The sequence below is a fragment of the Macaca mulatta genome, chromosome 19, assembly GCF_049350105.2.
Source record: "Macaca mulatta isolate MMU2019108-1 chromosome 19, T2T-MMU8v2.0, whole genome shotgun sequence".
Classification (NCBI taxonomy): Eukaryota; Metazoa; Chordata; class Mammalia; order Primates; family Cercopithecidae; genus Macaca; species Macaca mulatta.
The window spans coordinates 64,409,372-64,427,189 of NC_133424.1; the positions used below are offsets into that span (position 1 = coordinate 64,409,372).

At 48.1% G+C, this 17,818-nt stretch overlaps 1 protein-coding gene across 10 annotated transcripts in view; it reads left to right on the plus strand.

Moving 5' to 3' along the window:
* The window catches only part of PPP2R1A (protein phosphatase 2 scaffold subunit Aalpha), a 37,412-nt gene extending 23,534 nt beyond the window's left edge, over positions 1-13,878 (plus strand). For 4 of the 10 annotated variants that reach the window (NM_001257922.1, XM_077976935.1, XM_077976933.1 and 1 more), the window contains 9 exon segments: positions 2,869-2,983; positions 3,094-3,164; positions 3,615-3,749; positions 6,888-7,061; positions 7,384-7,444; positions 8,171-8,325; positions 9,388-9,530; positions 13,161-13,252; positions 13,421-13,878. In NM_001257922.1, coding sequence (NP_001244851.1) covers positions 2,869-2,983; positions 3,094-3,164; positions 3,615-3,749; positions 6,888-7,061; positions 7,384-7,444; positions 8,171-8,325; positions 9,388-9,530; positions 13,161-13,252; positions 13,421-13,437 — 963 coding nt within the window. In that variant the 3' untranslated portion in view covers positions 13,438-13,878. 10 annotated transcript variants of the gene reach the window in all.
* The last annotated feature ends 3,940 nt before the right edge of the window (positions 13,879-17,818 follow it).

A 17,818-nucleotide genomic window follows, 5' to 3' on the forward strand; every position in this document is an offset into this window, starting at 1 on the left:
GAAGCATATAGAAGCTGAGGTTTACCATTAGGCCGACGGAATCATTGGGCGTTTGAGCAATAAGATCTCTGTGATCGTCTAACTTCATCTCACTTTATATGCCAATCCTGGTTGATTGACATGGCATCTTGAAGTGCTGCCTTGAGAAGGATTCTGAGGCTAAGTTAAGGCTTCACGGAGGAAAGTGCCACAGGAGCAGAGAAGGGTAGCACATGTGGGGTGCTCCTGACATAATCAAGCTGTCCTTTCACAAAGGGGAAGACGCAGCCCAAAAAGGTGCAGTTTTTTGTTTGTTTGTTTGTTTTTTTGTTTTGAGACGGGGTCTCATTCTGTCCTCCAGGCTAGAGTGCTGTTGCCCAGCTGGAGTGTGGTGGTGCAATCTTGGCTCACTGCAACCTCTCCCTCCCGGGTTCAGGCAATTCTCCTGCCTCAGCCTCCTGAGGGACTGGGATTACAGATGCCCACCACGACGCCCGGCTAGTTTTTGTATTTTTAGTAGAGACAGGGTTTCACCATGTTAGCCAGGCTGGTCTTGAACGCCTGACCTCAAGTGATCCGCCTGCCTTGGTCTCCCAGAGTGCTGGGATCACAGGTGTTAGCCACCGTGCCTGGCCCCAGAAAGTTTAATTAACTGATCAGAGTGACACTACCAGCCAGGCAGAAAGGGGGCAAGACTCCAGCTCTGTGTCTCCCACAGTGCTCCTTCCGCGGGGATCCAGATTGCCTCATCCCACAAACATGTCTGCTGAGCACCAGCTATTTGCTGGGCCAGTGAATTTGGCACATTCCTGGCCTTCACGGAGCCAGGCAGTCTGAAGGGGAAGATTGACTTAGGGGGAAATTTGATAATAAAGTGTCACAGGTGTGGGACAGACAGACAGATGTGGGGCCTTGGAAGCATTGAGGAGGGGAGGTGGTGTTGCAGCTGGTTCTAGAAGATGAGTTGGTGAGAGCTAAGATAGGAACTTTGCTCCAGCAAGAGGACAAAGAACCCTGGGAGGCGAGAGCAAGTGCTAGCAGGAACATTCAGGCCTGATCTTGACGGCCTAGCCTGAGAGAAAGCAGGAGAGAGGGCAGGGTAGGATCAGAGAGGCCTCGAGTGCTGCTGCACCCTGAGGCGCCCTTTGCCTGTAATTGTGCTGGTTCCCACTGGCATTTGTAGGAAGGACTCAGCCTCAGAATAGCATACCATCACCACATTTAGGGAAGGTTCTTCCCATCCTTGTCTCCTGAGGTGCATAAACTGTGTCACGCTGGGTCTTCGAGTACAAATTCCATGAGGACAGGAATTTTAGGCTGTTAAACTAGTTCTTGGCACACAGTAGGCATTCAGTAAATATTTGCAAGATGAATAAAAGGCAATATTTTCCCAAGAGGTCCTTCAAGGTTTTTTTATTTGTTTATTCCCTTCCTCATAATGAACTGTTCTGCTTCCTACCAGGTCTTCAGGAACCAGCTTTGCAGCAAGAGTCATGTGTCTTTCCATGCCTCATGCCATGAAACAGGCAGGAGCCAAGCGTGCCTCCTTTTTTTTTTTTTTTTTTTTTTTTTTTTGAGACGGAGTCTTGCTCTGTCACCCAGGCTGGAGTGCAGTGGCCGGATCTCAGCTCACTACAAGCTCCGCCTCCCGGGTTTACGCCGTTCTTCTGCCTCAGCCTCCCGAGTAGCTGGGACTACAGGCGCCCGCCACCTCGCCCGGCTAGTTTTTTTGTATTTTTTAGTAGAGACGGGGTTTCACCGTGTTAGCCGGGATCGTCTCTCGATCTCCTGGCCTCGTGATCCGCCCGTCTCGGCCTCCCAAAGTGCTGGGATTACAGGCTTGAGCCACCGCGCCCGGCCTTATTTTTTTTTTTTATTTTTTTTTTTTTTATTTTTTTTTTTTTATTTTTTTAAGAGAGCCTCACTCTTTTGCCCAGGCTGGAGTACAGTGACACAATCTCAGCTCACTGCAACCTCCGTCTCCCAGACTTAAGTGATTCTTGTGCCTCAGCCTCCCAAGTAGCTGGAATTACAGATGTACGCCACCACACCCAGCTAATTTTTGTATTTTTAGTAGAGATGGGGTTTCACCATGTTGGCCAGGCTGGTCTCGAATTCCTGGCCTCAAGTGATCCACCCACCTCGGTCTCCCAAAGTGCTGGGATTACAGGTGTAAGCCACTGCCCCCGCCCCCAGAGTGCCTTCTTCCCTGTCAATCTTTATTGTTTTAGTTTTATTTTGAGGCAGGGTCTCACACCGTCACCCAGGCTGCTGCCACCCAGTGGCATGGTCATGACTCACTGCAGTCTTGACCTCCTGGGCTCAGGTGATCCTCCTACCTCAGCCTCCTATGTAGAGTCAGGGTTTCACTGTGTTGCCCGGGCTGGTCTTGATCTCTTGGACTCAAGCAGTCTGCCCACCTCGGCTTCCCAAAGTGCTGGGATTATAGGCATAAGCCACCGTGCTTGGCCTATTGTTTTTTTTTTTTCATTACAAAAGTAATTCATGCTTCTGGTAACAGATCTTTAAGAAATACAACCATATATAAATCAAAAAGTTGCAGTCACTATGTTGTTTGAATGTTTTTGGATCATGTAACAGAAAACCCCAGTAGCCTGAACAGTATGGAAATCTGTTATTTTTAATGCTGACAACACTGTGAGGTAGGTGCCCTTGCAGTCCTCAGTTTTCTTCAGAAGCAAAAGAGTCTCAGCGAGGTGAAGAGCCTTGACCCAGGGCCAGACTTGGCGCTTGGATTAGATCTTAGCACTGCTTCCAAGGCCCACGCTCTGGCCCCTAATTCTGGCCCCTTCTCTTTGATTTTGGCTTCCTTAGCCCAGAGTACCTACTAGGCCCTCTCACTCTCCCCCTCCTCTTTCCTGTCTGCAGCTCCAGAAAGCAGTGGGGCCTGAGATCACCAAGACAGACCTGGTCCCCGCCTTCCAGAACCTGATGAAAGACTGTGAGGCCGAGGTGAGGGCCGCAGCCTCCCACAAGGTCAAAGGTTGGTGCTGGCAGCCGGAACACAGCAAGTGGGGTGGGTGTCCGAGGGGCTGGAAGTGGAACTAAAACGTTGGATCTCACTTCCCTTTGCCTCCCTCTCCCTGCCCACAGAGTTCTGTGAAAACCTCTCAGCTGACTGTCGGGAGAATGTGATCATGTCCCAGATCTTGCCCTGCATCAAGGTAACAGAGAGTTTGATGGGAGGAACCAAGTGGATCTGAGCCTGCTAAAAAGAGGTGCTGGAGACAAGGCTTTGGGGATCGTCAGCTGCAAACTAGGTTCCCAGCCCTCTGGGACCAGGCAGCTCTTGGGTTTCAAGCAATTAGGGTCCTGACTGCAGCTTGAGGCTGACCTTAGAGGTGGAAGTACTTTCTAGAACCTCAAAGTTCACTGAGTCCTCTCATTCACAGGGTTTTGGGGTTGGAGTGGGGGCTGCTGAGAGCAGGGGTCATTGAATCTAAGTAGGTGGTACGCATAAGGAACAGTGATTTCCCCTGTACCCTAAGCCATCCCATGCTCCACGAATGAGAGGGGCAGAAGCAGGTTATTGTCTTTTAGGGGTTGGCATCTGCTTGGCCACTGCTGATGCAGGGGTTGCCCTGATCCCTGTGCCTACGCCTTCTCTTTCCCAGGAGCTGGTGTCCGACGCCAACCAACATGTCAAGTCAGCCCTGGCCTCGGTCATCATGGGCCTCTCTCCCATCTTGGGCAAAGACAACACCATCGAGCACCTCTTGCCCCTCTTCCTGGCTCAGCTGAAGGATGAGGTAAGGGTGCCAGGATCTCAGCTCTGGGTTTGTGGAGGGGACAGGTTACCTGGATTGACCAGGAATCTCCTGATATCTCAACAGACATCCAGACCTTTGCTGAGTTGCCTGTTTGTGGGCATAGCTGTGTGTTCATGCATTCATTACTCCTGGCAGTCTGCATGAGTCCTTTCCTGGGCATTAAAGATATGAATAATAGAGCCAGAAATTTTAAAAAGTTTTTATTTATGGCTGGGTGCAGTGGCTCACACCTGTAATCCCAGCACTTTGGGAGGCTGAGGCGGGTGGATCACCTGAGGTCAGGAGTTTGAGACCAGCCTGGGCAACATGGTGAAACCCCGTCTCTACTGAAAATGCAAAAATTAACCAGGCATGGTGGCAGGTGCCTGTAATCTCAGCTATTCGGGAAGCCGAGGCAGGAGAATCACTTGAATTCAGGAGGCAGAGGTTGCAGTGAGCCGAGATCACACCACTGCACTCCAGCCTGGACAACAGGGCAAGACTCTGTCTCAAAAAAATATATATATATTTATTTATGTTTTGAGATAGTGTCTTACTTTGTTGCCCACACTGCAGCACAGTGGTGTGATCATGGTCCACTGCAGCCTCCACCTTCTAGGCTCAAGTGATCCTCCCACTTTAGCCTCCCAAGTAGCTGGGGCTACAGGTAAGAGCCGCCACATCCAGCTAATTTTTAAAAACATGTTCTATAGAGACGAGGTCTTGCTAGGTTGCCCAGGTTTGTCTTGAACTCCTGGTCTCAAGCGATCCTCCTGCCTTGGCCTCCAAAGGCCTGGGATTATAGGTGTGAGCCGCTGCACCCAGCCTAGAATAAGAGAGTTTTGATCCTCACAAGTCTTAAGAGACTGACATTGGAGAGAGACAAGCAGTCCCATGATGCCATTAAGGTGTTACAGGTGCTGTTAAGGACGAGTTCATGTTTTTTAGGGTTTAGGCTAAGGTGCTGTAATAGAGACCCTAGAATACATTCTGGCTTAAATTAGATGGAGGATTTTTTTTCTGTCTCTCATAACAGTATAGGTAGTCCTACACTGGTGGGTTAGTCCTGCTGACCTCAACTGTCTCTGAGTCTCAGGCAACTTCTCCAGTTTTAGCATCTCTTAGTCAGCATGGAGGGGTCAGGCACAGACCACAGCAGGCCCGGTCCTCTGAAGGACGAGATTCTTCACATGTGCTTGCACCCCATACACCCATTGGCCAGGGAGGGTCACATGACCACACCAGCAGTTCAGGTTGCCTGGATTACAGAGGATGAGAGGCGGTGCTGGGTGATGACTGTAGAGATCATCAGGGTGACCATGGGGAAGGAGCTTGGACTTGACTGTGGGCAAGTGGAAGAGCCAGAGTAGAGTTGGTATTAGAAAGCACCCTGGGCTTATGTGAAGGAAAGATTGAAGTGAGGTGGCCAGCAGAAGTGTAGGAAGACCAAACTGGAGGGTGCTGTGGGAGTCTGGAAGGCTGAGGATAGACTAAGTGGTATGTAGAGATGAGGCTGCAGTGGTATGGAAGGATTCAAGATTGTTCAGGAGGCAGAAGGGACCACGTGGTGGTTTTTGCCTTGGTAGTGAAGAACTGGGCAGATTGTTTGCCAGTGTGTGACATCTTTGTTCCCAAAGGCCTCAGTCTTTCTCTCTTCCCCATTCCTTTTCTTATACACAGGCACATACATAGTGTGCTAGAAAGTTGGAGGAAATACTGCAACAGAAAGTATTACATCACACTTCAGTCCCACATGCCCCTAAAAGTTATGTTACTCAATTCCGCTACAGTGGAGTAATCTCTTAGCCGCAGAATTATAGTCAATTTTTTAATACATTGAAAAGAGTGCACTATTTTTAATGTATTTTTTATTCTTTTTGTTTTTCCGTATTAGTGGGTGATTAACAGTGTACTATTTTAAATCAGTTATTTACGTCAGTTGCTAAAAGTTTGAATCATTAATATTCATGACACATTTTATGACTTAAGTAATTTATCTGAGTTATCCTTCACTTGCACGTATTTTCTTTTATAATCATGTTTTATAGATATAACTATAATTTGTGTTTTTGATGCTTTAATGGGCATAATTTGGCAGGTGAGAGCCCCTCAACCTGTCTGCTATGTCATTTCACACCTTTCCAGAGTTTTGGAGAGCATTTTGCCTCTGGCATCAGGGAAGGATCCGGGCTCAGCCCAGTGTGAAGGCAAGCCCATACATGATGCAAGTGCACTTACAGCGCTTGCTAGGACTAGAGCATTTTTTGCTCCAGTTTCACCTTCAGCAAGCACTATATGGTAATCATGTGCTGGCAGCCAGCCTGTCTCAGGGCAGCTTATCTTAAAAAGAAGAGAAGAGCCAGCATGGTTTTCTTGGTATGAGGAATTAATCTGACTTATATTTGGGATTTCCATTTTAGATGTATAAAATTTATATTTCACATTTTGACTCTCCCCAGAATGTATAAGCTTGTCTAAATAAAAAAGGCTACCTTTTTGGTGCACCAAAAAGAAGTCTTTTTAAATGGGTAAGGTATATAGTCTCTGAGCCTTCTCTTCTCATGCGTTCAGCACCTTGAGGCTCACACACCAAGGGCTGGAGCCGGGCAAGGGCCAGTCCTATCTTTGGAATGTGCAGGGTTTCAACAGCCCAGGCCTGCCAGGCTTGTTCACTTGGTTTATTGATTCATTTCAGTGCTCCTTTGTTTATTTATTTTTTTTAGACTAGAGTAGCTTTAATAAGGAAATAGTTTTCTTCCTTCCCCTCTCCCATGTTGTGGATTGATGTCCAGAAAGGAACCCATGTTAGCAAGCAGCAGAGCTAGGATTAGAAGAATCATGTCTGCCTATTTTTTCCAGGGGGCTGTCTTTTCCTACTGTGATTCTTAAAAGTCCTTTCAAAATGGTTAAACATTTCTTGTGATACTATTGTAAGGTTTAAGAATCTGCTTAACTTAGCAGTCCATGCTGCCTGCTTTTTGTGTGCCTTTAATGTGCCCCTGGGACTGGGAGCTAGGTTTGGGCAGGAGTAGGGTGTTGGGAGATGTCCATTATACAAAGTTGATGCAGCTGAGCTTTTTTCATCCTGGGATTCTATGGACATTGCATTCTCTCAGAATCCTTCTTTCCTCTCCTCAGTGCCCTGAGGTACGGCTGAACATCATCTCCAACCTGGACTGTGTGAATGAGGTGATTGGCATCCGGCAGCTGTCCCAGTCCCTGCTCCCTGCCATTGTGGAGCTGGCTGAGGACGCCAAGTGGCGGGTGCGGCTGGCCATCATTGAGTACATGCCCCTGCTGGCTGGACAGCTGGTGAGTGACGAGGCCTGGGGGCCAGGCAGTGCTGCCTCAGAGGAGGTGCAGTATGTCCAGGGCTGTAATAGGGAAATGGCGTGCCTTGGAGGCTTAGTGGAGGCTGTGACAATGCCTGGGGAGTCAAAGGAAGGGACCCAGGAAATAGGGCCTTAAAAGATGCATTGGATTCAATAAGAAGAGGGAAAGGAGCACCTCAGACAAAGTTGAGAAGTATCCGGTCTTTCTGGGGTGGGTGTAGGTTCCATGGGGTGTGGCTAGCAGCTCCCCTTGTCTGCTCTCCCTGGAACCCTTACCTTGGAACCCTTGGTTTCTCCTGTAGGGAGTGGAGTTCTTTGATGAGAAACTTAACTCCTTGTGCATGGCCTGGCTTGTGGATCATGGTGAGTACCTCCACAGGAGCAGCAAGAGGAGATGGAAGCTCCAGAAAGGAAGGATGGATTGGCTGGGATTGTGGCGGGCAGTGGAGGAGGCTGGAGTCACTCCCCGTGCCACTGGATGCTCATACGGACCAGCTCACGTGCTCTTCAGAGTCCTAGAGAAGTGTTGAGTGGGAGGAGGACGAAACAGATCACCCAGGGGTTGCCTGGTATAGTGGAGAGCCAGAGGGCCACTGAGCAGCCAGACCGGGGTTCTGACAGCTCCAAGGTCAGGATTCAAATCTAAAACAAGTCACCTGCTGTCTCTGAATGAGCCCCACACTCATTCTTTAAAACTTCTTATTCCAGTCCCTTGGGGCCATTATGAGAATTGCTCATTGTTTACACTAAGAGAGGTAAAAAATAAAAGGCAATGTTTGTCTCTGTGAAGCCCTGTTTGAAGTAATAAGTGCCACATAATTTAGGCAAATCACTTGTTGGAGCCTTAGTTTGCCCATCTGTAAAATGAGGCCAATAGTGGAATCTACCTCTTGGAGTGGTTGAAAGATACTGTGTTAAAAAACAATTACTAGATAGAGCACATAGTAAGCTCTTTTTTCTCTCTTTGGTTCACATGCAGCCTGGCACCTCGGGGCTGCTTTGTAAGCCATGGTAAGTGTGACCTACATCTTGCCCACATCAGTTCTTCACCTCCAAATCCTTGTCTCTCTCACCCTCACCCTTCTGCAGTATATGCCATCCGCGAAGCAGCCACCAGCAACCTGAAGAAGCTAGTGGAAAAGTTTGGGAAGGAGTGGGCCCATGCCACGATCATTCCCAAGGTCTTGGCCATGTCCGGAGACCCTAACTACCTGCACCGCATGACCACGCTCTTCTGCATCAATGTGAGCCCCCCACCTGCCTGCTGGCCCATCCTTAGGGAACTGCAGTGCCTGGGAGAGGAAGGATGGTAGAGGGTTCCCCAAGGGAGACACCTGGCTTGGGAATGGAGACATGGAGGAGATCTTCTATTCAGAGATGAGTCCTTGGGGAACTGCAGGCAAGGGGGTGGGGCTCCCAGGGTCAGGGTCATAGGGCCTCTGGGACTGGGGACTTGGATGGTGAGGGACCCAGGGCCTAGGAGACTTGACCTGTTGGAGCAGTGATCTCAAGCTTTGTGAGCACCCCTCCCCTTCCCTGAAGAGTGTGTGTCTCTCTCTGTGGTGGGTGAGTGTACAGGCTCTAGGTCAGACCTAGTTATGTGTGTCTCTCTCTGTGGTGGGTGAGTGTACAGGCTCTAGGTCAGACCTAGTTTTAAATTCTGGCAGGGCCATACTTTAGCTATGGACCTTGGATAGTTACATAACTCCCTTGGATAGTTACCCCTTGATGCTTCGGTCTTTGTAAGGAGGGGTCCTTTACAAATGATGATTACCCTAGGATCCTTACAGCAGTGACCTCCAGAGTGTGGCCTGGGAAGAAATGATCAGAACACTTAGTTGTGTTTATTTTTAAACCCCATTCTTTCATTTCTAGCTCTTTGTATGGTTTACACATAAATCAGTACATGAGATAATTATAATCGTAGGAAAAGCAAATAGACAGGAGCACTTCCTATCTGTAGCCTAACTGTTCTAAGCCCTGTGCATGTATAACCTGATTAATCTTTATACTCACCAGGCTGTGATTACCAGTATGAATCACAGGGCTTGGTAATTAAGGTCCATCTCCAGAGTAATTAAAGGAAGCCTGAGGACAGAGAAACTGGGACATCACAGAATGGAGACGTGGTATTAGGATGGTGTTAGTGGAGTTGGGAGATCCACTCCTGTAACACTGAACTGAGTCCCTCTGTTGCTCAGCCTCTGTAGGGCCTGATAATCACCAGAGTGGCCTGGTCAGAGGCAGTGGGAGATGAGAGTTAGCCAGAAGCTTTGCACTCACCCCTGCTACTCACTGGCCCCCAGGTGCTGTCTGAGGTCTGTGGGCAAGACATCACCACCAAGCACATGCTGCCCACGGTTCTGCGTATGGCTGGGGACCCGGTGGCCAATGTCCGCTTCAATGTGGCCAAGTCTCTGCAGAAGATAGGGCCCATCCTGGACAACAGGTGAGGTCTGGATACTCCCACACACACTGGCAAGGGCTTGTGGGCACCTTCATCTTTGACCTTTGAGGGTAGAGCCCAGGGTCAGAGGCCCGGCACCACTCCTTGCTTGCTGTGTGACCTTGGCTCCTTTCCCTTCTCAAGGTCTGTTTTCTCAACTGTAAAATGAACGTCACAGAATGAAATAGAAAGGGGGGTGATGGGATGGCAGTCTTACATACTAGCAACAAGTCATTAGAAAATGAAATCACCTAATGTTTTATATGTAAGTATTTGTATAATTTATAATTGCACCAAAAATATTAAATAGCCAGGAATAAATTCAGTGAAAGATGTGTAACACCTCTAGTGTAAACTGTAAAACACTACTGTGAGAAATTAAAGCAGACCTGACCAAGGTGGGCAGATCATTTGTGGTCAGGAGTTCACGACCAGCCTGGTCAACATTGCGAAACCCTGTCTTTACTAAAAATACAAAAAATTAGCCGGTGTGGTAGCACACACCTGTAATCCTAGCTGTTTGGGAGCCTGAAGGCAAGAGAACCACTTGAATCCAGGAGGCGGAGGTTGCAGTGAACTGAGATCACGCCACTGCACTCCAGCCTGGGCGATAGAGCGAGACTCTGTCTCAAAAAAAATTAAAACAGACCTACATAATATTCGTGTGTGGGACAGTTCCCTGAACTCATCTTTAGATTCAGTATAAGCCCATTAAATCTCAACAGGTTCTTTAGTGGAAAATTGACACTTCTAATGAACAAAGTTGGATGATTTATACTACCAGAGACCAAGAGTTACGACACCACAGTAATTAAAATAGATGTGAATACAAGAATATTTAAATCGCCCAATAGGATGGAATCAAGGGCACGGAAACAGTCCCACGTGTGTTTAACAGCAGGCACCTCTGTAGTTCAGTGGAGAAATATATATTTTTTAAAAAACATAGCTGGGTCAATTTGATATCCATGTAGGAATAAAAGAAGCCTCGCCTCTGGCGGGCGCCTGTAGTCCCAGCTACTCGGGAGGCTGAAGCAGGAGAATGGCGTAAACCCGAGAGGCGGAGCTTGCAGTGAGCCGAGATCCGGCCACTGCACTCCAGCCTGGGTGACAGAGCCAGACTCTGTCTCAAAAAAAAAAAAAAAAAAAAAAGAAGCCTCGCCTCAATGCATAAACAAATTAATTTGAGATGACAGACCAGAACCAGAAAGATTTAAAAAATAAAACATCTAGAAGAAAATGTAGGAAAATATCTTCATGAGTTAGCGTAGGCACAGCAAACCAGAGGAATTGATGGGTAAGTTGACCTTCTGTAAAATGTAGCACTATTTCTCAAAAGACAGCATTTTGAGAGTAAAATGCAAGCCCTTGACTGGAGGAAGATGTCTGCAATGTATGTTTCTGAGAAAGGACTCATCCACAATACTTGTCTACAAATCAGGCAGGGCAAGAAAGAGATGGGAAAAAAGACTTGAATGGGCACTTGAAAAAGGATCTCCACATAGCTTGTAAGCATATGACAAGGTGTTCAGCATCATCAGCCTTCAGGAAAGTGCAAATTAAAGCTCAGTGACATATCACTACACACCTCCCAGAACAGCCAATATTAAAAAAGACTCAATGGTGCAAATGTTGAAGACATAGAGCTGGAACTCTCATCCGTTGCACGTGAGGCTGTGTATTTAGGGTTTGATCACTCTGAAAACGGGAGTGGAACTGGAGTGGAATTTGGTGAAGCTTGTTATACAAACACCCTGTGAAACAGCCCTTCCACTCCTGGGTCTCTATCCAGGAGAAATGAGTGCTGTTTCTGTCCGAAGAATGTTCATGGTAGCTTTATTCATAGTAGCCATAAAAACAGAAAAAACCTCCATGTCTGCCCACAGTAGAGCAGATAAATTTTAGTTCATTCATACAGTGGAAAACTATTCAGCAGTGAAAAATCAAATGCCTGCTGTAGGCGGCAACACAGGTGGCTCTCACAGATACCATGTTGAGTGAGGAGCCAAACTCAAGAAAACACACCATTTATGTCAAGTTCAGAAACAGGCAGAATGAAAGAATCGAGATGATGGAAGTAAGAATAGTGGTTATTTGGGGAGAACAGGGAGCTGTCAAGTGAAAGTGGGGGACCCACAAAGCCTGCACTTTTGATTTCTGTCTGAATCTGTTCCAGGACACAACCTCAGCTTTAGTTTCTCTCCGAAGTCCTCCTCCATTTCCCAAAACAATTGACTCGGTGCAGGCGGAGTTCCCTGGGCCCCATAGATGAGAGTGGTTGCCTCCTCTGGGCTCCTGGAGGACCAGGAACTTTCCCTTGGGACCACTTACCACTCCCTTCTTACGTAGCAGTTTGGTCTCTGTCTTGCTCCTGGCCCGGATGCCTCATGGCAAGAAACAAGAGTGATTTAGCTCCGTATTCATTCCATATACATTGTAGGCCTCAGTGAATATGTGTGAAATCAATGAAAGATACCCATTTGTTGGGCCTCAGAGACTTGGGAGTTCTGTGATTCTGTTCTACTTTCCCAGCCTGCTCTGATCTCCCTGTTTGGGGCCCCAGAGAAGTCTGTTGTTGTTTGTCATACTTCTGACTTTTAAAGTAATTGGTTGGTTGGTTGGTTGGTTTTTTTGCAGTTTGTTTGGTTTTCCTTTGAGACAGAATCTCGCTCTGTCGCCCAGGCTGGAGTGCAGTGGTGCAATCTCGGCTCACTGCAACGTCTGCCTCCTGGGTTCAGGCAGTTTTTGTGTCTCAGCCTCTTAAGTTGCTGGGATTACAGGTGTGCACCACCATGCTTGGCTAATTTTTGTACTTTCAGTAGAGACGGGGGTTTTGCCATGTTGTCTAGGCTGGTCTTGAACTCCTGGCCTCAAGTGGTCTGCCCACCTTGGCCTCCCAAAGTGCTAGGATTGCAGGCATGAGCCACCGCGCCTGGCCTTGATTTTACTTTTTTTTTTTTTTTTTTTGAGACGGAGTTTCACTCTTGTTGCCCAGGTTGGAATGCAATGACGCAATCTTGGCTCACCACAACCTCCACCTCCCAGGTTCCAGCAATTCTCCTGCCTCAGTCTCCCAAGTAGCTAGGATCACAGGCGTGCACCACCACACCCTACTAATTTTGTATTTTTAGTAGAGACAGGGTTTTTCCATGTTGGCCAGGCTGGTCTCAAACTCCCGACCTCAGATGATCCACCCACCTTGGGCTCCCAAAGTGCTGGGATTACAGATGTGAGCCACCATGCCAGGCCTGATTTTACTTTTAATATACACATAATTATACATATTTATGGGGGTATAGTAGTGTTTTGATAATGTGTGCAAATGTGTAATGATCAAATTAGGATAATTAGCATATCTATCACCTTAAATGTTTACCATTTCTTTGTAATGAGAACATTCAAAATCTTCTCTTATAGCTGTTTTGAAATATGCAAAATATTATTGTTAACTATGGTCACCTTCCTGTGCATTGAGCGGAGATTTCTCATTCCTGTGTATGTCCTGGATTCTTGAGACTCCTCCCACCTTGGGTTTGGTGTATCCATGTCTGTGTATACCCTCTTGCTCAAGAGCCCTGTGCCCACCTGTTGCCCCAGTACGCTCCCTTTCCCTGTCTCCTTTTCGCTTTCCAGCACCCTGCAGAGTGAAGTCAAGCCCATCCTAGAGAAGCTGACCCAGGACCAGGATGTGGACGTCAAATACTTTGCCCAGGAGGCTCTGACTGGTAAGACCTAGAAAGCAGGGAGCCCTAGCAGGAGGGTGGACTTTTGAGGACAGGTGCTAGGCTGTCCTTTGAGAACAAGGTCGCAGCTTCTGGGAGGGGGAGGTACCATGGCATTGTGGGCAGAGAGAGGGCTGTGGTTCTGATTCTTGCCTGTTCCTGTTTTCCTAGTTCTGTCTCTCGCCTGATGCTGGAAGAGGAGCAAACACTGGCCTCTAGTGTCCACCTCCAACCCCCACAAGTCCCTCTTTGGAGAGACACTGGGGGGCCTTTGGCTGTCACTCCCTGTGCATGGTCTGACCCCAGGCCCCTTCCCCCAGTACGGTTCCTCCTCTCCCCAGCCTGGGAAGATGTCTCACTGTCCACTTCCCAGTGGGCTGGGGGAGCACGGGGTTGGACAGGACAGCGACCCTGGGAGAAAGGGGCTACTCTGCCCACGTCGGGGAGAGATGTGAGCATCCCGGGTCACTGGATCCTGCTGCTGTAATGGGAACCCCTCCCCCATTTACTTCTCCACCTCCCGTCCTTCCCCTCATTGGTTTTTTTTGTGTGTGTCAACTGTGCCATTTTTATTTTATTCCTTTTATTTTCCCCCTTTTCACAGAGAAATAAAGGTCTAGAAGTAGTCAGTCCTCTGGCCTTAGTCATCAGCATGGAGGAGGGGACACCACCCCAGAGTCATAACATCTGCCCTTTTCTCTGGAGAAGATCTTGTTACAGGACCCATTATACCCCTATGTCCCAAGAGAATTCTCTGGGGATCCCCCCAGGAGTGCTGCTGGCCTGTGGAGCAGAGGGTCCACGAGGTGCTCTGGCTGCTGTCCTGTAGTGCAGTTCAGTTTCATAGATGTTGGCCGAGTATTTTGGGGGTTAAGAGCAGGTGCCTTGGAACCAGACTACCTGGGTCCAAATTTTGGCTCCTTCAGTTAATAGACGTGTGACTAGGAGTAGCTTGTTAAGTCTTTATGAGCTCAGTTTTGTATTGTGTAAAATGAGAGTGACATTAGTACCTAGATTGCAGGGTGGGTGGCGAGGACCAAGTGAATTAGTACCTGGTAAGTGTGTAACAGTTTCAACATGAGAAGTACACAACATGGGAAGCAGAGTTAGCTGTACATTGCCAGAGAACCCCCTGTGGGCCATTTCCTGTGTTCTTGAAGAAGACTTGGGCTCTGACCCTGTCCCCAGGAGGTCTATCAGGATTGTACTAGAGAGAGAACTATGGCAAGATAGACCAGTTGTCTCTCAGTATCTATTCTCCCCTTCCTAATATAGAAGCTCTGATTTTTAGCTGGGCACATGACTATATGCATTCCAGGTATTTTCCTAGTGTCTCTTGAGATTAGGTGTGGTACTGTGACCAAATTCTAGTCAAAAAGATGTTGAACAAAAGTGGTATGTGCAGCTTCTAGGAAGTGTTCTTAAGGGTGAAGGCATGATCCCCCACCTTTCCTCCTTCCTGCACTCCTGCACTCTGGAATGTGGACCAGATGGCTAGAGTAGAAGCTGCCACCTTGGGCCAGAAAATGATCTTAGGAGTGAAGGTCAAGGAAGACAGGACAAGATGGGAGGAGCCTGGCTCCCTGAGGCTGTGAAGAGCCACGCCAGTATTGTCACCTGGGAGAATTCAACTGGTTAAGTGCCTGTTCATTTGGGGTTTCATCACTTGAAGGTGACCCGAATTCTAACTGATGCAGGGAGGGGCCTGGAGCACCCTGGAGAAAGGAGCAAGGGACGTAAGGCTGGTGATGTCTGCATGGAAGGGTTTCGCAGAGGACGTGGTGCTTGAGCACATTTTGGCACAGGTGGTGGAAGGGAAATGTGGCTTTGAGTGACAAGGTGATTTCACCAGCTTAGCCCTCATATTACCACATCCCTACTCTGTTAGACTTTATTGTGCCCTAGGAGATGAGGCTGAAGGAGACCAAAAAGCATCTTTAGGAATTACCATTTTTGCCCTGGGCAATAAACTCTTTCCTAGTTGAGAACCACTGCTCTAGAAATGCGAACACACATGTAACTAAGCATGAAAGTCTGACATTAAATCTTGGCTTTCCCTGTGGTTAACGCTGCTGGTCCATTGCAACAAGAGTGCAGTGGACCAGCAGCCTACGCATTCTCAGGAGCTTGTTAGAAATGTAGAACCTCTCGCCCCTTGCCTGGACCTGCTCATTCAGAGCCTTCATTTTAACAAGATGCCCAGGTTCATCTGCACACTGAAGTTTGAGAAGTCGTGCCTTAAACACTTTAACCCAGTTTTTCTCTCTTGAGAGTGAGGTTAATGCTGCCTGGATCTAGGGCTGAGGATGCGCTATGGCTCAGAGGTGGGGTCTAGAATTGGGCACGCATATGTAGACAAGGCTCAGGGATGTCTTGGGGCTGCAAGATTGGGCGACTGATGGAATGGGATCATTACAGGAGGTGGAGGTGCAACGGATACCCTGGATGGGCTGGGTAATGAGGTGATATTCAGCGACCACAGGAGTGAGTATGAGAGACAAGGGTGAAGGACAGCCTGAGTTGTTGAACTTCAGCAGAGTCCTGAGTTAACCAGGAGTTGCCTGGTGTCTTGGGTCACGTGCTCTAGAAGCAGAGCACAAGTGGAGACTCGTTCAAGTGTCTTACTTAGTGCTCTCAGGCAAAGGAGGCTGAGGTTAACTCAACTTCTGTGAACTTTGAGTTGGGAGAACCCAATCAGGTGATGAATGTGGTGGTGGTAGGAGCAGTTCCTAATCTCCCAGGCTGCAGGCTTTGTTTGCTTCATACACCTGGCCCTCTCTGTAGTAGCTGAAGTTGGCCCCTCGAAGCCTTTGATGCTGGAGCTGGGTCAGGGTGGAGAGACTGCCTGGAGCCAAGACGCACAGCACTGGCCTGTTTCTCCCCCTCTCTAGGCCTAAATCCCAGCAGTTACGTTGGCTGTCTCTAATGGTTCCTTCCACAGCACTGTTCTCCAGAGCCCACACACAAATTTTGTCTACTTTTGTGATGACTGCACCACTTTGGCTGTTTTCGCCAGCAGTCTCTTCACTGACCCCTTCCTTCCACTGCTTTGACCCAGACATCTGGATGCGGATGAGGCTGCTGAGTCATTTGGTTTCTTTGGCTAACGCATAGGGGCACGAGGAGAGCTCTAGAATCACTGTGCCCTTGACTCAAGGTGCAGAATCTGCCTGTGGTGCTTGAGCTGTGGTTGTCACTGGAGGAAAATTAACCATGGCTACCCTGGGCAGGTGAGGATCATGAGGTGGTGCCTCAGACCCTAGAAGCGAACTGCAGGGAATGGACAAGATCCTGCATATGGCCATCAGGACTGGAGGGAAGGAGGACACCAGGTTCATCTACCTAAGCCGGTGGCATCAGGCATAAATAAAAAAAAAAATAGGGCGGAAGCGGTGGCTCATGCCTGTAATCCCAACACTTTGGGAAGCCGAGGTGGGTGGATCACCTGAGGTCAGGAGTTTGAGACCAGCCTGACCAATGTGGTGAAACCTCGTCTCTACTAAAAATACGAAAAAATTAACTGGGCATGCTGGAGGGCGCCTGTAATCCCAGCTACTCAGGAGGCTAAGGCAGGAAGATTGCTTGAATCTGGGAAACAGGGGTTGCAGTGAGCCAAGATCACGCCACTGTACTCGAGCCTGGGCGACAGAACGAGACTCCATCTGAAAAAAAAAATCAGGAACTTGTAAAAAAGAGAAAATCCAATGAAGATTCAGTGCCAGGTCCTGACTCCAGCAGGCCTTACCATACAGAGCTGCAAGGTGATGTGGGGTTACAGGCTTCATAGGGCTGGATTTTTCCCAGTCAGCCTCCAGGAAGGGTAAGAGACTGGTAGCTTCACATGTCACAAAACGAAACTGGAAGTTTGGGTTGGCTAATTGGGTCCTTCCCAGACTGGAGGAATGAAGGAAAACCTGAGACCCTAAGTCTTCCTGGGGAATCACTGCGCTCCGTCCCCAAGCACATGCCTTTCCTGAAAAAAAGCTGAGGAGCGGGAATCTGCTTCCCACCCACCGCTTAGTTTGGGCTTAGCCTTAGCCGCTGCTCTGCTGTTCCTCTACCCTGTGCATACTCCAGAGCAGTAGAGAATGGACCTTCCCTGATGCTGAAAATAAGAATGAGGGGCCTAGAATTCCAATCTCACTCTTTCTCTAGGCAAATGGCAGATGATTATTACTCATGAATACTCTGGCTTTCTATGTTGAGTTAATTCAGGGCTGTATTCTTTGCTGTTACTTCTCTTTTTTCATATATTTTATACAAATACTAAGCTTTATTTTATTTTTTGTTCATTTCTTGAGATGGAGTCTCACTGTATTGCCTAGGCTGGAGTGCAGTGGTGCGATCTTGGCTCACTGCAACCTCTGCCTCCTGGGTTGAAGTGATTCTCCTGTCTCAGCCTCCTGAGTAGCTACTGTTACTCTTAAACATGGGTAAAAATACTTTTTTTCTTTTCTTCTTTGGGAAACTAAAAGATTTGCGATTCTCAATTGATTATTCAGCCTGTGGTCGTGTACTGAGGAAGGGTACAGAATCTTACCTCCAGGAGCGTGGAGCTTTAGATAGGAT